The sequence below is a fragment of the Pristiophorus japonicus genome, chromosome 5 (genome assembly GCF_044704955.1).
Source record: "Pristiophorus japonicus isolate sPriJap1 chromosome 5, sPriJap1.hap1, whole genome shotgun sequence".
Taxonomy (NCBI): domain Eukaryota; kingdom Metazoa; phylum Chordata; class Chondrichthyes; family Pristiophoridae; genus Pristiophorus; species Pristiophorus japonicus.
Window position 1 is genome coordinate 250,513,966 of NC_091981.1, and position 22,248 is coordinate 250,536,213.

At 42.8% G+C, this 22,248-nt stretch overlaps 1 protein-coding gene across 3 annotated transcripts in view; it reads right to left on the reverse strand.

Moving 5' to 3' along the window:
- The window catches only part of nrp1a (neuropilin 1a), a 180,153-nt gene that overhangs the window by 42,777 nt on the left and 115,128 nt on the right, over positions 1-22,248 (reverse strand). For all 3 annotated transcript variants that reach the window (XM_070881542.1, XM_070881543.1, XM_070881541.1), the window contains exons 8-9: positions 15,170-15,325; positions 4,261-4,405 (exon numbers count right to left, since the gene is read on the reverse strand). In XM_070881542.1, the coding sequence (XP_070737643.1) occupies positions 4,261-4,405; positions 15,170-15,325 (301 nt within the window). The remainder of the gene's footprint in view (positions 1-4,260; positions 4,406-15,169; positions 15,326-22,248) is intronic.

The window sequence follows — 22,248 nt, forward strand, 5'->3', positions numbered from 1 at the left end:
GCAGTTGTGGGTAAGAATTAGTCATGGCAAGTACATCCTGTCATTTTGATCTTCTTCAAGGCATCTCATCCTTAGTTCTGGTTTGCTGCATGGGCTGAAATCTCTGACTCCACTGAGACGGCTGAGAGGTGAGCACCTCGGCTGCTGCTGTTACCATACCCCGTGCTATCTGCTGCTTCTTTTCTTCTCAGACATTAACAGGTTCACGGCACATTTTGTTAGTTCTGACTGCTGATTGAGGTGCTCTTCATTAAATTTTGAGTGTGGCCATTTTCCGTGACAACACTTCATTATGAGAAGAGTTCCACTATATCTGGAGCTGTTTAAATGATTAATCACATTGGAGCTTTGCAATATAAATAGTACTTCATTGTGAATCAATTATATCTAAGCTTTTATGTGTATCTATATATAATTATATGTACAATTATATATATTATGTATGTATAATTATATCACAAATTCACATAATCCCTGCCCTCTATGAACTGTTATGCTGTTTGATTGAGGTGTGTCTCAAACAGACTGTACTGAGGACAAGACCATTGATAATATCTCAGAAGCAACAATGTAAAAATGGCCTTTACGTTTCACTGTTGCATGCATCAGTATTGGCTCTCGGTGGCCCTGCCTGAGATGCTTGTCTAAAATGTATTCCTCACAATCTTTATACCAGTGGAGGGGATTATCTGACAAGGGGGAAGTAATATCATTAATATTGGACTAAGCAAAAGCTTAAGATTCTGATTGGCTAGCCAGCAGTCATAAATCCTTGAATTGAGGAACATCTTATAAAATAGTACACAAAGTAAATAAAAACCTTATTGAAGGCAAAAAAAATGGAAGGCATCTGGTAGAAAGGCTTTGCAGAAGAGATTACTTAGAACGCGCCAAAATAATGATTGACTTGTACATTAAAGATAACTGTAACATATTTTTTTGTCTCAATATCCTTTTAGTTGTCCAAAGGGGACATTTCTGACATCAGCCAGCCATTTTTCTCCTGGTGTGTATCTATTTTCAGGAGACCAGATCGGTATCCTTGTTTTCCTCAGGTAGCCTAGCACCAACTAAAAGTCAAACATGGCTGCTGAATAAAAGGCGTCACAAATATTCTGCAGGTAATTAACTGCATACACACATTGTCTGATGTACACCTCCAATCTAGATTTGTGCAAGAGATCCAATGCCAACTGTCAGATCCACAATGCGATGACTAATTCGAAAGAAAGGATGGAAGGAAAGGATGGAAGGAAAGGATGGAAGGAAAGAAAGGAGAAAGAAAAGAAAGAAAAAAAAAGAAAAGAAAAGAAAAGAAAAGAAAAGAAAGAAAGAAAGAAAGTCTTGCATTGATAGAGCTCCTTTCATGACAATCGGACGTGTCAATGTGATTTACAACCAATGAAGATCAAAACGTGTCTGTTTTCCCCATCAGTCATCCTTCGAGAACCTGATTGAGATTTTCAATTTGTGCCTGATTATGAGCAGTTTTATTCTGTGGACCCACACCCACAAGGAATTGGTTTGAGACGCCTAGACTCCAAGAATGCCGACTGTCCACATTTCACACAGACAACCAGCGTAGTCTGCAAGTTTGCTTCTGTTGACGAAAGTCAGTGGGGGTGAATTTTCGTAGGGCATCTCTTGCTTGTGTGCCGCATGGCTGATGAGCAAGAGAACCCCTGTGGAAGTTTACCCCCAGTGATTTTACTCAGGAGAGTCACCCCAGAATGCCAAAGCATGTGCAGAACTCCACATGCCAGTGTGATGTAGTGATCGCAGGTTTATATTGAGATTTACAGGACTAGAAATTAGCCAGGCTAACGCATGTTTTAACATGATTATTTTGCGTTAATAGTGCTTTTTTGTCATTAAAAGAAACCTAACAAAACTCCCCAAAGGTTAAGAATGGTGGTTTTGAAATATCGCCAAAAAGCAGATCGCCATAGGTAAAAAATAGGACCGCCTAAATTTGGCCGTTTGGTACTCGGGTGAAAAAACAACACATGAGAAAAGCAGGCCTTGCAGTCTCAGAAACATCGGTAAGTAGGAAGACCTACAAAAAAGGTAAGTTGAAGTTTTTAAAAAAAAATATTTTTCAGCGATTGATTACTTAAGGGTATTGTTAATGGTTTCTGATTTTTATTTTTTTATTTTTGGAAATTTTTTTCTGTGTTTTCTCCCCAGTATTTTTGGCGATATTGGCCTCGCGGTAAAGTTAGCAAGGACGGCGGTTTCCAACATGACAGGAGTATTTTTTGGCCAAATTTACCTTGTTAAAAAATGGCAAAATTTTAATTCTAAATAACATTTAAAAAACAAATATCGACAGGCAGCGAATTTCTAGCCCACAGATTGTTATTTTTGAGTTGTCAACTTTTTTTAATGTTGTGTCAGCTTTTTTGAAACAGTCAAATTTAGCAAATTTGCTATGTTGGCATGTATAGGACACATTGCACATTTACAGCTGGGAGACAGAGGAGATTTTTATCCCATCAGACTAGGCTGGATTCAAACCTGAAACCTAAGAAAGAAGTTGCATTATTATAGCATTTTTAACAACCTCAGAATTTCCCAAAGCGCTAGACAGCCAATTAAGTATTTTTGAGGTGTAGTCACTGTTGTAATGTAGGGAAACGTGGCAACTAAGTAATGCACAGCAAGGTCCCACAAACACCAATGAGGGCTGAATGTTAACCAGGTCACTGGGAGAACGCTTATGTCCACCTGAGAGGGCATCTATTTAAGGCATTATCCAAAACATGGCCGCCTAGATTATGTGTTCACGTCTCTGGAGTGGTGTTTAGAACAAATAATCTTCTGATCCAGAGGCAAGAGTGCTACCATTGAGACAAGGCTGACCCTCGAGATGAAAGTGCAGTGGGATTACCAGCTGAATCATCCAGTTCAACGGAAGTTTTCATTTTACTAATCATACACACAAAGCTGGGCAGCACAATACAGCAGTTCTGTTTCAGTTACAAAGTTATCTGACAGATTTGATCTCACAATTTATTTTAGGAAGTAATATCAATTGCCCCACGCCCTGATCGGGGGCAGTAACCTTCCAGGGCCGGGACTTTTGTCGCCCAGCCCAGAAGCCCTAACCCCGAAGCGGAATTGGGCCTTTGCGCCCCTCAAAGGAAGTGGAACATGGCCCTTTGGTGGCCGCCACTGGGCCACCAGGGATGCATGAGACCGGGCCAGTGCCCCTCAAAGGAAGCGGAGTGCCAGGCTGCACGATGGCAGTCTGGTCCACGCTAGGGCGGCCATGGTCGGGCTGACCCAAGAGTCGACACGACCAACAAAGATGGCGGCCTGGGACGCTGCAGACCTCCCCTTATACAGCGCTCTGGGAACCATTTGTGCCAGTCTTGCGGTCCGTGGGGCAATTTCCCCCGCAGGGCGTTAAGGGGTTGGCACGGTAAGGGGTTGCCGTGCACGGCAAGGGGTTGCCGTGCACGGCAATAATGTCATTGGCAGTTGTGCGGCGGCTCAGGGCGTTAACCGCGGGGCTTGGCGCTGCTGGGACAACACCTCCCAAATCTCCGGCAATTTCCCAGTAGACGGTAGTGTTCCCCTCCCCCAGTCGAAAACTGCCTTGTGCCCGGAACTGCTAACTGGGCTATAAAAATGGGCAATTTTGCCCCCTAATAGTTCCCTCAATGGACTCACTCGATGAGATTGCTGTGCACATTTACAAAAGTGCCACGACTTCCACATATGCTAAGAATATAGTAAAATAGCACTTTCTTAAAATATTCTGCAACACAATTGAGGACTTAGATTCGTTCCACTCGGCTCCAGATAACCCTACAGGCCAATGCTCTCACAAGTAGCTGGTCTTAGCTGGGCAAGCAATGGGAAGCTTACCAGTGCTCTCTCTATGTGGCAAGCTGCACTATTTTAGCTTGTTAAACTCCAGTAACCTGTGCAGACTCGGAGGACCCTAAGCCTTGGTTCTACCAACCTGTACCTAAACTCTCTGGATGAGGTAAGTGGGATACGTCCGAATGGGGAGAGAATATCAACTCGTCATTGAGCAAACAGAAATTCTACACTTGTAGATTTCTCAGTGGCTTGCCTCAGTGGCACTTAAACATGGTGAACCTTTTATATTTTCCTTTAACAGATAGTCAACTGACCAAAAAAGAAGTTGCAGAAAAGATAATTGCAGAAAACAGTTAACTCGTTGTAAGTAGAGCCTATGGTTCATCAGTTTATCAAAACAGTTAGCTTTCTCACAGGATGATTCTTTACCTGTGATCTTGCATCCATATAGTTCGAACCGAAGTGCCACTCCATTCTCCCATGTCTGTGGTCTTATGCGAACGTACCGTGTCAGGATTGTCTGAGGAAACTGCCTTATAACTATATCACTGGGATTGCTGTTACCTTGAAATATCTGCAAATATTAAAGACCACAATCAGCTTAAGACAAAAATCACAAGAGTGCACATAAGGCAGGTTATTGTTCAAATTTGCTTTGCTCTGCTCCACAATGACTCATGTCAAGGTACAGTTGCAAGCACTGTGAACACTGGCAACATTCTGAGGGAAGGCGTCTGACTGCAGAGGAACATTTCAGCCAAGCCTGTTCTCACCCAATATCCACATTTTCCAGTAGAAATCACTCGATGGTAATCAGGAGCAGGAATCTTAGCTGACATTGCCCCTCTCTAAAGCAAAACATGAAGGCCAAATTGTAGTGCCCATATCATGGTCTTGGCTTCCATCAGATAACTCACCACAGAGAAGGGATGGAATTTGGGCCGATCTTGGTCTTTACGGCTTAGCACCACACAATGCAATGCATTTACCTGCACATGGTATTTTTAATTCAAGGCAAGTTATTTAATTGGTCATGGTTCTAAAGAAAATCACATTAACAATTATTGTCTTATTCGAGAATTGATAAAATGAGCATTAATAAAGTTAGGAAATGAGGGGGAGAAAGTGGCTCATTGAGTAAAAGGAAAGTTCCAGACTTTATGGGGCCAAAATTGCCCCTTTCCGAAAGGCCCATTAGCTGGCCTGGCCGAAACCCTCCCTGGTAGCCCAGTGGGTGCCACGGAGTTCGCAGCGGCCCTCCCTTTAAGAGATGGGCAGGGACGTTGTGACGCATCAGCGTGACGCGGCACGTCCACGCCATGCTGACGCTAGGCGCTGAGTGACATCGCCGCGCTTCCGCCACGCTCTCACCCCGCTACCGCCACGCGGAGGCCATTTAGCACTACAACAACGGCGTGCTCCGATTTGGGAAACAAAGTGTCGAATTTACAAACTTCCTCCCGCCCATCTCGGCCGGCGCTAAATTTTCACTTAATTCAAATGATGAGCTCCAAACCCAGCACGGAGCAATTTCGGCCCCCATATCTCATCTATGTTGAGTTACGTGATCTTAGCTGGGGCAGCAGTGGGTACGCCACAGCTACCCTCGTCTCCAAGCTACAAAGGGGAAATTCGCCTGGAAATTCCATTCCTTCCTGACTGCTGTCCTGTGATCCGTGCTGGTAAGTATGTGTACCTGGATGTTGGATCTGAACAGGATTAGGCTTGGCTGTGACGTCTCAATAGCCGAGCAACACAGTGGGGTAGATTTTCAACTTGCCAGCCCAGGCGTAAAACTGCTGCTTGTGGATAGGCCGCCTGCTTTGGAAACCACCTGATTTACATTTCCATGGAAACCAATGAAAATCGAGCAGTTTCTAAAGCGGACGGCCTGTCAAACATTATCAAATGAGGTTTGCCAATATGTTGCTAGGGTAAGATGAAGTAAGTAGAGTGAGAGGAGTATAAACACCAGCATAGAGCCAAATGCCTGTTTCTGTACTGTCAATTCTATGTAATTCTATGTAATGTTATAAAGCATGAATCATTGTATGTAAGAGGAGGAAAGAACATAAGAACATATGAAATAGGAGCAGGAGTAGGCCATTTGGCCCCTCGAGCCTGCTCTGCCATTTAATAAGATCATGGCTGATCTGATCATGGACTCAGCTCCACTTCCCTGCCCGCTCCCCGTAACCCTTTACTCCCTTATCTGTCAAAAATCTGTCTATCTCCACCTTAAATATATTCAATGGCCCAGCATTCACAGCTCTCTGGGGCAGAGAATTCCATAGATTTACAACACTCAGAGAAGAAATTCCTCCTCATCTCAGTTTTAAATGGGTGGTCCCTTATTCTGAGACTATGCCCCCTAGTTTTAGTTTCCCCAATGAGTGGAAATATCCTCTCTGCATCCACCTTGTCGAGTCCCCTCATTATCTTATATTTTTCGATAAGATCACCTCCCATTCTTCTGAACTCCAATGAGTATAGGCCCAAACTACTCAACTATCCTCATAAGTCAACCCCCTCATCTCCGGAATCAACCTAGTGAACCTTCTCTGAACAGCCTCCAATGCAAGTAAATCTTTCCTTAAATATGGAGACCAAAACTGTACGCAGTACTCTAGGTGTGGCCTCACCAATACCCTGTACAGTTGTAGCAGGACGTCTCTGATTTAAACTCTATTCCCCCTCGCAATAAAGGCCAACATTCCATTTGCCTTCTTGATTACTTGCTGTATCTGCACACTAACTTTTTGTGTTTCATGCACAAGGACCCCCAGGTCCCTCTGTGCTGCATCACTTTGCAATTTTTCTCCATTTAAATTATAATTTGCTTTTCTATTTTTTCTGCCAAAGTGGATAACCTCACATTTTCCCACATTATACTCCATCTGCCAGATTTTTGCCCACTCACTTAGCCTGTCTATATTCCTTTGCAGATGTTTTGTGTCCTGCTCACAATTTGCTTTCCCACCCATCTTTGTATCATCAGCAAACTTGGCTACATTACACTCTGTCTCTTCATCCAAGTCATTAATATAGATTGTAAATAGTTGAGAACCCAGCACCGATCCCTGCGGCACCCCACTAGTTACTGTTTGCCAAACGGAAAATAACCCCTTTATCCCGACTCTCTGTTTCCTGTTAGTTAGCCAATCCTCTATCCATGCTAATATATTACTATTACCCCCAACCCCGTGAACTTTTATCTTGTGCAGTAACCTTTTATATGGCACCTTATCGAATGCCTTCTGGAAATCAAAATACACCACATGCACTGGTTTCCCCCTTATCCACCCTGCTCGTTACATCCTCAAAGAACTCCAGCAAATTTGTCAAACATGATTTCCCTTGCATAAAACCATGCTGACTCTGCTTGATTGAATTATGCTTTTCCAAATGTCCTGCTACTGCTTTCTTAATAATAGACTCCAGCATTTTCCCAACAACAGATGTTAGGCTAACTGGTTTATAGTTTCCTGCTTTCTGTCTGCCTACTTTTTTAAATAGGGGTGTTACATTTGCGATTTTCCAATCTGCTGGGACTGCCTCAGAATCCAGGGAATTTTGGTAGAAGGCAACCAATGCATCCAGTATGTCTGCAGCCACGTTTTTTAAGACCCTAGGATGCAAGCCATCAGGTCCAGCAGACTTGTCCACCTTTAGTCTCATTATTTTACCAAGTATTACTTCTTTAGTGATAGTGATTGTATTAAGTTCCTCCCTTCCTATAGCCGTTTGATTATCCCCTATTGGAAGAAAATGAGAGAAGACCGAGGGGCAGGAAAGATTTTGAGATTTAGTTTTAACTCGGTGCCAGTACTAATTTTTGCTGTGTCTATTCTGTGAGGTTCTGTGGTTATTGCAGACATTCCCAGTATTGCTCTGAGGATATAAAGCCTCAAACCAGGCCAAAGAAGAATGCCCTTCAATGCTTTTTGATAATCTCAATCTTTCATTCCAAATGTATCTCAGCTCAGACTGCAATTTTGCATTGTCTGAGATCTATTGAAGTCTACCCTGAGGCTAAAAGATTTTTTTTTGTTTGAGATATTTAACAGTCAGGAGTAAGAAATAGATCTTTATCAGATACCACTACGACTTAATTTGAAATTTAGTCTCCAGAGGGGAGAACGGTGTTTAGCACTAAAATAGTTTCTTTGTACAATCAGCACTGAGGATTCTCAACATTTTTCATGTCTTTAGTATGTTGTTGAAGTGTGATTACTCCAGGATATATTGTCCACTATCTTGAAGCTTTATCAGTTGTGGTGGAACTTAAATCCCAAGCTGGATAAAGATCTCTATTTATATTTAATTGTATTCCTGCGGAGCCGTGCAAGAAATTCCAACAACTCAACAGTTTACTTTGACTTGTACGTACAGCTGTAAGTGATACTGGAGTAGTGAGGTGCAGCACTAATTCAATAAAATGGCAGCAGTCACAACAGCAGGGTGCAAGTCATTTTTTTATTATAAATTAGATCAGTTAATTCTTTGTTTTTTCTTGAGAAAGAAACACATATGGATGAAGTAAAATTAACTATAATTTTGAAATAGATATAAATAGGTAATTTGAAATGAATAGATCATCATTTTCTTGAGCCATGATTGGTAGAAGGATGTGGGGCTGGTGCTTGTCTCAGAGTATGAATAAGGCTTATGTAAAGATCTTTACAATCGTTTTTTTTAACCAATTTTCAATTATAAATTTCTCTGATTTGGTATATCAGCAAAAAAAACAATTCTTGACCATTTCTCACCTTCAGAAACCACTCAGATCCCAGTGGATCCTGAGATAAGCGCGCATCATACACATTGTCTGATAACATATGCACATCACGTGCACAATGTTGTCACCAGCATCATTTTGGATCTGATTTTCAATGCAAACTTTTTTATGGGAAACAATTTGAGTTATTTGGTAATTATACTCTTATAGGGCCCAAATTTGGCCAGGAGTTGCTCCATTTTTTTTTTAGAGCAACTTGATTTTTCTGGAATATCTTAAAAATCCTCATTCTGCACATTTAATTTGTGCCAGTCTAAGTGAGTTAGTTAGGATTTTTTTTTGGTTTATTTTTTTTTTCAAAAGGGCATGTTACCAGCCACCTACGCCTGTTTTGGCCATTTAAGCCAGTTTGGATAGCTAATAGTTGCTCCAAACTAACTTAGGCCAGTGTATGTGGTCACTTGTGGCCGCACAGAAAACCCTTGCGGAGAGTTAAGAGATCAGCGCAGGTAGCCTCCAAAGGACGGTGTTATGATAGGAATGCTAGTTTTTGTTTAAATCCCAAGCAGCGAGACTGGACAGGGTGTAGATGCTGAGTATGGGGTTTTTACAAGAATAAAAATGATCTTGTAATGAAGGCTGAAGTATAGGGGCCACTTAAGCAAGGGGAGGGTTTCCTTTGTAAATAATAGATCAAGAGCACCAACGCTCTCGCCTAATGGATTCGTGTGCGGCATCACACCACATTGGATTTTGATTTCTGCAGCACCAAGGAATTGCCTTGACTAGGTTTAGAAATTTAAAATGTTAGACTTAACAAAAAAAGCATGTCGAGAATTGGCTGGCTAACAGAAAGCAGAGATTCGGGATAAATGGGTCCTTTTCGGGTTGGAAATCGATGGTTAGTGGTGTGCCACAGGGATCAGTGCTAGGACCAAAACTGTTTACAATATACATAGATGACCTGGAAGAGGGGACAGAGTGTAGTGTAACAAAATTTGCAGATGACACAAGGATTAGTGGGAAAGCAGGTTGTGTAGAGGACACAGAGAGGCTGCAAAGAGATTTAGATAGGTTAAGCGAATGGGCTAAGGTTTGGCAAATGGAATACAATGTTGGAAAATGTGAGGTCATCCACCTTGGGAAAAAAACAATAAAAGGGAATATTATTTGAATGGGGAGAAATTACAACATGCTGCGGTGCAGAGGGACCTGGGGGTCCTTGTGCATGAATCCCAAAAAGTTAGTTTGCAGGTGCAGCAGGTAATCAGGAAGGCGAATGGACCCCCAGGTCCCTCTGCACCGCAGCATGTTGTAATTTTGAGAGGGATGGAGTACAAAAGCAGGGAGGCCCTGCTGCAACTGGCCATGGACTCAGCTCCACTTACCCGCCCGCTCCCCATAACCCTTCATTCCCTTATTGAAGAAATGTCAAAAGAATTTACTAAGTGAGTAAACTAAGGGAGTACATTGTTCTGTTGCCAACCTTAAACCCATGGGATTGAGACTGTATCCAACTGCTGTGACTTTGCTCCTCAATGAATATGGAATAAAATCTTTCACTGTATTGGACCTTATTACACAGAAGTATATGGAGTCTCAATTATTGGGGTAGGGTAGTATAGTGGTTAATTTACTGGACTAGTATTAGCCCAGAGGCCTAGAATTTGAGTTCAAATCCCAACATGGAAGTTTGAGAATTTGAATTCAGTTTAAAAAGAAATCAGGAAATAAAAATCTGGTATCAGTAAAAGTGACCATGAAAGTGTTATGATTGTCGTTAATAACCCAACTAGTTCACTAATGTCCTTTAGAGACTGAAACCTGCCATCCTTATCCGATCTGGCCTACATATGACTGCAGGTCCACACCAACATTGTTGACTTTTAAGTACCAAGCTACTCACCAGCACCTTCTCAGGGCAACTAGTGATTTTAATTGAATGAAAATTGGACGGGTTCCAGAATGTTTACGAGATCCACCAGATTACTGAAGTCACAAAATTACCACAGAATGAGCAGAGAGAGAAGTTCATTCAGACTACTTTTGAAAAAGATGATTAGTTATAATCATGTCAGTTGGCTCATAGTGCCAGCTTCGCTGAGTTGATCACACTCCCACTTCAGAAGGTTGTGAGTTTAAGGCCAATCCTAGGACTTGAGCCCGTAATCCAGGCTGACATTTTAGTACAGCGCTAAGGGAGTGATGTGTTGGCAAAGGGCAAAGGACTTCGGATGAGATGTTCAACCAAGGCTCTATCTGCTTCTTCAGATGGATGAGAAAGATCCCATGGCACTCTGCAAAGAGGAGCTGGGAGTTCTCCTGGTGTCCTGGTCATATCCCTTCCTCAACCAACACCAAAATGAGAGAAACATTTCCATATTCCATAACAGGCAGCATGAACTTCACATAAAGAGAATGACAAGTGTACTTTATAGCAGACTGCTACACTCAGGGATTGTTTGAAACAATTACCATTTAATATTGACGTGTTTGAAAGTAATTCAAATTGATTAAAGCAGTCTCATTGAGTCTTCTCACACAATAAAGTGATTTTGAGTATCACATGAAAGCTTTTAACACCCAAGAGTATGTAACAAGACTTCTTAAACTGTTTTAAGATACATTTTGGTAATAATTTAATCATTACTGGGTAGAAGATTTCATTTGAGACTACCTTTCATTTAATTCAATTTAAGTTAAGGGTTTAAAGGTGGCATGAGTTTATTCAACCAAAAGGATTAGCGTATGAGCTATTTAACTATTCAGATTACAGCCTCAGATTATTTTAAATGCGTTAGTGCCTTCGTTAAAACAGCAAACAGAGGGAGATCATGTGAATGCATTAATTACCCGCTGACTAATATTGGCAACAGTCATTACCAAATAGATATTGTAGAAATATGATCAGTTTTAAATCAGAATGCTGTTCTTCAGCAAACATTCATTGTTTATGTCTTCATGTTCTCATACTTAGAAATCTGCTAGATTCTTGGTTTGTAGAGTGAATAGCTCCTGTGAATTAAATTGATTGAATGTTCTTTGCTGTAGACCAAAATGTCTTAATAATAACACCCTTTCATGGCCCACCAATGAGGTAATGTTCCTATATACACATGTGTCAGAAAAAATGAACAGGATAACAAGATATTGACAATTTAAACAATTTTAGTGTAAATTCTGGGCATATCCGTATTCTTATCTCTAGAGTACAAGAAATTGTAGCTCAACAAGTCTTGTCAAAATATATGTTTAAACTTGTTAAATTCTTCTTTGATTGCCTGACATCTGGACCCCATTCACAGCCCCATGCCTTTTTCTTCCCAGTCATGTTTGGTCTCCAGAGGCTGGATTTCAAATTAACGAGTGCTGGTGGGCACTGATAGACCCAAAAGGCCAATGCACCACCGCTAAAAGATCGGCCTTGTTTGGACGGGTCTCCATCCCAGGGAATAGCCTTGATAAGCTGGACTGCTAGTTGTTTGATTATTTAAAAAATTGTCCTGTGTCTGCCAGTACAGAGGACCAGGAGGACACAGAATCAGATGGTCTTTCTCCATTGTGTCTTGAGAGAACTGTCCAGTTCCCAATAATTCCAGGCTCTTGCATTTGATTATAAAGGAATGTCCTACTGGGGTTCTCCTAGTGCAGCTATGTAAGCGTAGCATTAACTACTACACTTATTGACCAAGAAGGAGTTCAGTAGCCAATCAACCAACACTTTCCTGATGTAGTCGTGGTTGGTTGGTTAAGGGGCTTCATCAAAGCTCAGGTGAAGACTTCTTCTCTATGATGCTTGGCTTATGACAAACATTATGATCTTTGATGATCTTAGGGCCTATATAGCTGAAGGCACGGCCAATGATGGAGCGAAGAAAATCGGGGCTGCGCATCAGGCCAGAATTGGAGGAGAATCTAGTGTGTTCTTGTATTTAATCACAAAGGGACAGGGAAAATGTTCCCTGTGAGCTGGATGGCCGCACAGCTTTCTGGAACTCCTGCAAAGCCGGCTTGCTGGTCTTTCAATGCAGAAAAATGGCGCATGTGTGGAATTCTGAATGGGCTACACAGCCCCTTGAAGAGGTCACGCACCCAAAAAAAATTAACGGGAACATTTCACAGGGCCTCTCCTTTTATTCTATAACTAATCAGCTTCCTGAGTCCTTTCTCTGACTGACCTATTATGAATATATTGGCAAAATTTGAACAATGTAAATTCATGATCTGATGAAAGAGACTAGTTAATTAAGTTTGTCAGCAATTGAAAAGACTTTCCTGCAGTTGATGCCGATTTGAAGTGAGGACTTGTTGTGTGTTCAAATTTCTGAATAAAATTCTGAGTTGAATTTGAAATCATGTGAGTACAATTATTGACTACCTTATGGGCTGAACATTTGTGTGATATACGGTATTGCCTCACAGATAAAGGGGGCAAAAGTGCTCTCTGCCCCAAACGGGGCGGATAATTCGAATTAAATAAATATTCTCCGCCCAAATCCATGGAGTGGAGAATAGAGGGAAATAGGCCTCTTTAAGTTTTGTAATTTGTTGGGGCGGCTGAGGTGCAGAAGTGTTTTGGGAACAGGGCAGAAGGCGGACGGTGTCATCAGTGCCGCGCCGAGCATGTCAGCGCAACACGGACTTGCCTTGTCATGGTGACACGTAGCAACGTCCTTCCCCTTCAGTTAAAGGGGAAGGCCGCTGCGAGCTCTGCAGCCTCGTTTGTGGCACTCCCTGGGCTACCAGGAAGGGTTTCGGCCGGGCTAGCTGCCTGGCACTCAAGAGGGGGTGCCAGGCTGCCTGTTGGCTGCCCGGCCGAACCCGCGGCCACAATTGTCAGACCAACCTGGCAGTCGACTGACAAAAAAAGATAACATGGCGTCCGGGGCAGTGCACCCTCCCCCTTTAAGGGTGGCCAGGCCACCATGCCACAGAGAGTGTACTGACAGCAAAAGCTGGTGGGTCACCGTTCGACAGCGCAGCTGCTCCCACGGGGCAATACCTGGAAAGGGGCAATTTCCCAAGGGGCAATTTCGTGAGGGGGTTCCCGCCAGTCGGTTGGGGTCGGCGCATGCATGCCGTAGTGAGAAAACGGGGGGAGCGGTCCCAGGTACCATTCCAAAAGTAAAGGAGGGCAATTTCTAAAATGGCGGCCCCTCCGTGGAGAGTCGGCGGCCATTCTGCGCCGCCCCATGGAGGCCACTTTCAGGCGGCCAGAGGCCTTATTGGAAGGGGCAATTTTAGCCCCCTAGTTTCCAGCTGGTCAGATTTAATTTGCAGAAACGTTTCTAACTTTGGAGGATACCTTGACTTCAGGACATTAAGGAGCAGCAGTTCATGCATATACCCTAATAAGGAAAGGATATACACATTAAGTGGTAGGCCACTTAATAGTGTAGATGAACAAAGGGACCTTGGAGTGCTTGTCCACAGATCCCTGAAAGTTGCAGGCCAGGTGGATAAGGTGGTTAAGAAGGCGTACGGAATGCTTGCCTTTATTGGCCGAGGCATAGAATATAAGAGCAGGGAGGTCATGCTTAAATTGTATAATACTTTGGTTAGGCCACAGCTGGAGTATTGCGTGCAGTTCTGGTCGCCGTATTATAGGAAGGACATGATTGCACTAGAGAGGGTGCAGAGGAGATTTACTAGGATGCTGCTGGAATGGAGAATCTTAGTTATGAGGATAGATTGGATAGGCTGGGTTTGTTCTCATTGGAACAGAGGAGGTTGAGAGGAGACCTCATTGAGGTGTACAAAATATTGAGGGGCCTGGACATAGTGGATAGCAAGGGTCTATTTCCATTGATGATGAGGTGTATTATGAGGGGGCATAGTTTTAAGGTGGTTGGTGGAAGGTTTAGAGGGGATTTGAGGGGGGTGCTTCTATACGCAGAGGGTTGTGGGGATCTTGAACTCGCTGCCTGGAAGAGTGGTGGATGCAGAAACCCTCACCACTTTTAAGAGATGGTTGGATGGGCAGTTAAAGTGCAGTAACCTGCAGAGTTACGGACACAGAGCTGGTAATTGGGGTTAGATTGGATGACCTTTTGTTTGACGGAGCAGATATAACGGTAAGTACTGCAGGGAATAGAATACGGCCAGGGTGATCTCCTGGACTAGTTTCGATCACCTGGATGGGTCGGAGAGGAATTTTCCCAGTTTTTTCTCCCTAAATTGGTCTGGGTTTTTATTTTTTTTTCCTCTCCCAGGAGATCACATGGCTCCGGTTGGGGTGGAGTGTAGAATGTTTCAGTACAAGGGGTGTCGCAGTTGTGTGGGGCGGACTGGTTGGGCTGGGTGCTCTTTGCCTTTCCGCCATTGTTCATAGGTTTATATGTAACCTTTAGGGCTGCTGACCAAGGGACGTGCGGCTCTTTGTCGGCCGGCGTGGACACGATGGGCCAAAATGGCCTCCTTCTGCGCTGTAAATTTCTATGTTTCTATGCTACCTTCACAGACATGGATGAAAGATCAATTATGTCTTTTAAAGTTTGGGATTCAAGGAACAATTGCAACTTTTTAATCACGCATATTTTCCAAAAGATAACTTTTTTCGACACATTTAAAGTAAAAATATTTTTGGTTTCAACAACATACCTTTTGCTTATTCCTATCCTTCAGAATTATCCAGTCTTCCCCATTTGAGCTCACATCCACTTTGTACGTTTGGATGAAGTACACCCGCTGAGTTTCTTTGGAGACGGCACCTTGAGTCGCTATCGCAGAGATGTGCTGCAGGAACCCCAGGTCCACCTGCAGCATTCAAAACCAGACAGATTATTCTAACTTGTTACACCGCACAATAGGACCAGTCATCTAGTGAGGGAAAAACATGAATGCAGCGCCAACTCTTATTAATGTTTCCAAGCAGTCAAGTTAAATTTTAAATATTAAAACAAAATTGTCTGGTGGCGCAGAAATAAGAGTTTATATTTCTTACTCAGGTATGGTTGGTATCGTGTGTGCAATCATCTGGCCGAATATAGAGTGAGGTACTGTACAATGTTTATGTGTTTATGTGTAGTTTGTGCTTCTGTAATGGAACTATTCATTCACTGGAAGCCCTGGTTTATTTATTCATGAATTCAATATTAGTTTGATTGCCAGGTATGCGGGTGCTTCAAGACCCTTTTTCTTAACTGACATCAGTGTGCCGCAGATTAAATCTTCCCAGATTATTTATGCAAGGAGGTCACTTAAGATTTTCAGCTGGGGCTTGGCTCAGCTGTCTGGTTCAAATAAAGCCGCAGCAGTTCATGAACTCAAAATGAAAGGCACATTCCAAAAGGTTGGACAGATATCCCAGCACTGGAATAATCTAGCTTCACATCTGTCACTTTTATATTAAAAGACACCTTTAAGCAGCTGAGAAAAGAAGATCCATAATCTACAAAATCTACAAAGAAGCCTACTCCCAACCAGCTCCCCTTGAGGGCGGGGAAAGCAAAATAGAGGAATGTTGTCATGGGGAGCTCAAAACAAGGAAATGTTAAACACAGAACTTTTGTCTTATAATGCAGATACATGAAATGTTGCATCAGTATGTTAATGAAAGCGTATTGTTCTGTTTTTATTTCTTTTTATTCACTGTCTCCTCTAATATTCGACACTTCATCTGCCTTTGACAAAGCCTAAACATATGATTCTTTGTAAAATTCCAATTAAAAGAGTAGTAAGAAAACACAGTTCAAATTTGGCCTGAGAGGAGTTTAGTGGGAGTCTTGCTTCTGGCTGAGTTGTGTGAGTCACACATCTGGTCATGATTTGGATTCACATACAAGGGAAATGAAACATAAATGCTACTGATTCCTTCCCTTTGCAGAGTTCAAGATACAACATAATGTTAACTAACCGGACCATATAAAGCCCATCAACAAACCCAGAAGATGCATCATTTTTTTGGGACCTCAACTTTTGTAAAGCAGGGAAACTGGACTGTAAGTATAATGTAATAGGAGTTAATAAAGATATTTGTGGTTAGGGCAAGTGGATAATCCATCACCTTGACACAGTGGGTCCTGAATGAAAGATTTTTTATTGAGTGGCGCCTCACAGCAGTTAGCTTTTACATAGTCGCACGGCTTTGAGCTGGACTCCATTTGTTTGGTGAATTTTTGGAAGAATTCCTGTTTGCGTGCTGAATTTTCTTTGTGTGGTTTGATTTTAGAGCTCCCATCTGTTCAAAAGTAAGTCTGAAATTTAAAACGGGGTACATCATATGAGAGAATGAAATCAATTAAAGCAACGTATCTCTTTTAGTATTGTCTGAATGACTTATTCCGTGTTGTTAACTCTTAACTACCACAGCCAGATGCATGAATGCATTATTTTTTCAGCTGGGTGGGTGGATGAACAGGTCACAGACTCCTCTTTGACTTCTGACCCTTTTATGCCATTCCAAAATGCAACAAATAGGAGTTGCATTTACCATGGGGCAATCTTTCCTCAAGGCTGCTCCACTTAGTGCCCAGATAATAAGGGACAAGACACACATCCGGTGCGTGGATTAAAGTGTTAAAGGGATGTTATCACCTCAGCAGGGGGGGTCTGACAACATATGCCTGGCTTGTAGACGACAATGCCAAAAATACTGCACTGCCATTTTGGAAGCCATGGCAACCTTGTTCATGTAGCAGGTGCTGTATCTGTTGCAGTATTTAAATCTCTACTGTAACTTTCAAAAAAGTACTGTCTTCTTTTGTTCTTTAGATCATCGCCGGTTAAGTTGCACGTTAGTGCCTGTACCTAATTACTCTGAGAAGCTAGTAATGGGCCATCTCCTTGAACTGCTGCAAGTTCTTGTGCCCATGTTGCTGGCACCCTGGTGTTAGGTAGGAAAGTCCTTCACGGCAAACAAGCCAAAGGTGGGCAGCGGAAGCATTACAAGGACACCCTCAAAGCCTCCCTGATAAAGTACGACATCCCCAGTGACACCTGGAAGTCCCTGGCCAAAGACCGCCCTAAGTGAAGGAAATGCATCCAGGAGGGCGCTGAGCACCTCGAGTCTCATCGCCGAGAGCAGGCAGAAAGCAAGCGCAGGCAAATCTGTCCCACCCTCCCTTACTCTCAACGACCATCTGCCCCACCTGTGGCAGAGTCTGTGGTTCTTTTATTGGACTATTCAGCCACCTTTTAAGAGTGGAAGCAAGTCTTCCTCGAATCCGAGGGACTGCCTATGATGATGAGGTAGAGAATTCCAGGATTGTGACCCAGCAATAATGAAGGGCTGGCAGTATATGATCAAGTCATAATGGTGTTTGACTTGGAGGGGAGCGTGCAGGTGATGGTGTTCCCATGAGCCTGATTCTCTTGTTGTGCTCAGTGGTAGCGGTCTTGGGACTGGGAGGTGCAGTGGAAATAATCGTAGCGACTTGCTACAGTGCATCCCATCGGTAGTACACACTGCAGCCACAGTACATTGGTGGTGGAAATTGAGTTCAGTGGCAAAAGAGCCTGCTGCTGAAACATAAACACTTGATTGGTAACACATTGTTGCATTCTTCTGTAAATTGCTAAATTGCCTTTCAAGGCAATGCACCAGTTATGGCAAAAGAAACAAAGGTGAGAGGAGGAGAATTTTTTTCGCAGTGCGCTGTCATGATGTGGAATGCATTGCCTGAAAGGGTGGTGGAAGCAGATTCAATAGTAACTTTCAAAAAGCAATTGGTTATATATTTGAAAAGGAAACATTTTCAGGGCTATGGAGAAAGAGCAGGAGCATGGGACACAGGCAAGTGGGCCAAATGGTCTTCTTCCATGCTGTATGATTTTGTGATTTTATGATTATGAAGCCTTTTTAACCACCAAGTTTTAATTATTTATTTCCCCCTCATTTCCTCACAATTCCTTCAACTAAGAAAGTACTTCCCAAATAGTGACATTTTAAAGCTGCATACTATTCCATCTAATAGTCCAACTGAAGCCAAAGGAAGCCAGGTAAAGTAGAAAGTTGAGGCTTTGAGGTGACCTCAATCCCCTCTGGGATGGTATTAGAACAGACTTCTGGGCCGTCTCACCGCTGAGACTTGAACGACTATAATATGAACAAACAGTTTTACCTCTATATTACTGAGCCACTAAGAAGACAATAACCTCTCTGTGTTACTATTTCAAAAAAAATAATAGTAACAGTGCAACTCCAAATGTGCCAGCTTCCTACATGGCAGAATGTTAGAACCTGGGTTCATATCTGCAAACCTCCGTACCCTGGATTAGCACCGTCATCTGTGAGGATGGTAAAAGCCTCAGATGGGAGGCCAGGCATTCTGTTATAAGAGAAGAAAATCAGCGAGCGTACCATCACAGGCTGTTCTTGTGCAATTCCCAATTTGAAAGCGGCACTGGTGAAGGACAGGGAAAGGATCAACAGCCTTCGCTCAGAGAAACAATGCGTGGTGACTCAAGAGAGAGAAGAAAAGTAGAAGGGTGTCTGACTCAAAATGTGATCCCGAAAGGATTAAATTCACAAACACCCACCAGAATAAGCATAGGAGTAAACTGCTTGTGAAATATGAAATGTTGCAAGATGCTACAGCTGTGTAGGGAAAGGGGATGACGAGGAAAATCTATTGCATCCAAACTTCCACTAGTGTAGTCAAACAAGATTCATCTGGATGTCAAAATAAATCAACTTGGGATTTCCTCAAGCTTCCAGCATCCTGCTCTCTGGAAAGCTTTCCAGCCATATCAAATTCCTGCACAGGATTTACTTCATCTTACAATCCTTAAAGATACGACATCCCTTTTGTGTAGCCTGGATATAGAAGCTATCCGATAGCAAACTCGAACATTAGTCGTTCTCTTCTGCTCATCATAAGCTTGCCATTGATGTTTGAAGACGTTTCAATAACTTTAGCCAAAGAAAGAAGCAGTTGTTCTGTGAATTACCAGTTTGAAGAGCATTGCGTATTACCGTGAATTGGTTTACAATAGTCCACTTAAAGGTAGGGGGTGTTAAACACATTGTGATAGAAAGAGGCCCACTTTGAGACCCATTTTCTGGGTAGAAAACAGAAGCATAAAAGACCCAATTTCGGGGGGGACAACCTGCTTCACCCAATCAGCACCTGCGTTATAGGCACTGCCATGTTGGTGTAGGCAGCTTTGCAGGCGATTTGGGTGGCCACCTAAAACAGGTGTTAGGCTATTGCCATATGTTAATTAAGGGCCCCTCTGTAAATGAGTTTTCCATTAATGGAGCAGGTGCCAGTCCTGCCCACTCAGAATTCCTCAGCTGCCTCGCCGATGCCAATGTAAGGTATGTTTTGTAAAATAATATTTAAGTTAAATTTTAGATGACAGCACATTTTGGCTAAACATACGGGCACCTGAATTGTGAATCAAGAACAAGTTGGGGAAATGTTGCAAGATTTTAAACATCTTGGTGTATATTCCTTCGACGATGATCTCATAACGCCACTGACACCATTATTAGAGTGAAATGTCATGCTCCTTCTGATAACTGTACATTCAGTATTCTTCAGCTAGCAACCTCATTCTTTGAAGTAACCCATCGATGCATTTCTAAAAACTACTTGAAGTAGGTGCATTTGTTGCAGCCATTGAGAGATTTTTTTTCCTTTCAAAAATATAACACTGATGAAAGGAAGGTGGTCTCTTTCAGGTTTTTTCGGATGAAAGGATGTATATTTGACACAGTGTTTTATATTTATTGACTACTTATATTAAAGGGCACTCTATTCATGATAAGGTGTGTGGCTAACTGGGCAGGGAGAAGAGTCAAAAGAACTGTCTCAGAAAGACGCTACCTTGTCGCTGGGTCAAAATCCTGGAACTCCCGACCTAACATCATAGGGGCACAGTCACCACACGGATTGCAGCGGTTCAAGAGGCAATAAATGCCAGCTTTGTCAGCGACGCTCATCCCGAGAATTGATGTATCAAAAGCACACAAGTGGCACAATGGCGTGTCTGGATGTGATCTATGTTGTTACGTATGTATTAAAGTTGATATAACATGCAATTAAATCATCTATGAGGTCAACAGCCCCCATTTCAAATCACTGTTACTCTGTAATCAACACGATTTCGCACTTCAAGTTACAAACAGAAGCAGGATATTCGGCCCAAATAGTTTGAGTCGGTGTTTATCCTTCACACCAGCAAATAATCCTATTTACATTTACTCAACCTGTTTCCTTCATCCACTTTTCCCTTAGCGACACCTCCACCAATCCAATCTGATTTTGAATGTAGACCTAGGGCCCGATATTGGTGGCCTTACCGCCCACTGCTGCCGCCGACTGCCGCCAAGTTTTGCCTCCGATTTCCTCTCTCTTCCAGTTTACACTTGAGCTGGGGCGGGCGGGAGGGGAGTACTGCTGGGAACTGCCCGCTCACATCCTCTGGCGGCCACGTAGCGCAAGTGTCCTCCCGCCCGCCGAGATGCCAGAATGGTGCGGGCGGAAGCCGGCGGGATCCGGCGCCAGCAGAGGGGAGGACTGCTGCATGAAGGCCGGTCTAACCCCGGCGGTAGGTATGAAGACCGGAAAGAAGTGGTTAGTAAACATAATTTTTTTTAAAATTTCACAGCGGCTTACCTGGATGGGGTCCCCTGAAGGTGTTCCGTTTTTTGCTTTTGTTTTTGTAATGCTTTTTATTTTCGGCTCTTCCACCCTCCCTGGCCTGACTCTCTCCTCGGTGGTACTTGGGCGGCAAGAGCCTTTGCCGCCGAGATTGAGAGCTCCCGCCCACCACCGCCTAGATTGACGGCGTAAGCCGTTATTTTGCCGCCAGTCGGTACCGCCACCTCTTTTAGAGGAATCTTCGATGGTACTTTGGGTGGGCCTTGACCTTCATCAATTTCGGGCCCATAGTTTCTGCCTCAACCACTAATCCTGGAAACAGCCTCCTTCTTGCTATTTTCTCCCTTCTAACCAATTTGCAATCCTGTTTGCTATTGCCCTACTAATTCCATTCCCTTTAATCTTCTCTCATACATTCACTGCATTTCTCGCATCCACCATGTCTCTTACTGCCTCAAAAAATTCCATGGGGATTTGCGAAGCATGATCGTCATTTTTAAAATCTGTGCTGGCTACGTCTATTTTCTCATTTTCTAGAAATGTGTTATTTTCATAATTAATTAAAGATTCAAAAAATTTCCCTAACTTTCAATGGTAAAGTGACAGAATTGAAGTCAATGGAACTGAAAAAATCGTGGGCTATGTATGTAAAAGGGGCTGCTGATTCACTATCATTCCACAAAGGCCATCCCCAATGTGCAATGGAACCGTAAACACATTCTTCTCGAACACATTTACGATGTAAGCACATTTTTAAAAGAATTGCCAAACACTTTTCTGCAGAGCCAGTATCCCTTTAAATAGTGTTGGTGCAGATGGAAAAATATAGTTCCACAACCACATGCTTTGACTGAATTAATAATGGGAAAGGACATAACAAATTAAAAAGTCAGTTTTACAAAATGCTACCTAAATAGCTGACAGTAAAGAAATGATCATCCTCTGGCATGTCAAGAATGGCCTTAAATCAGAATCAATATAGAATAATTTAGTAATGAATTTCAGGTCTACCCTTCCTTGGGCCTCCAGTATAGGATTAATAATAATGGTGCTTTAAATTATAAAGTCAATACAAAAAGCAGAATTAGACCTTCGAGTAAAAACAGATGTGGGACCTCTTACCCTGACAGC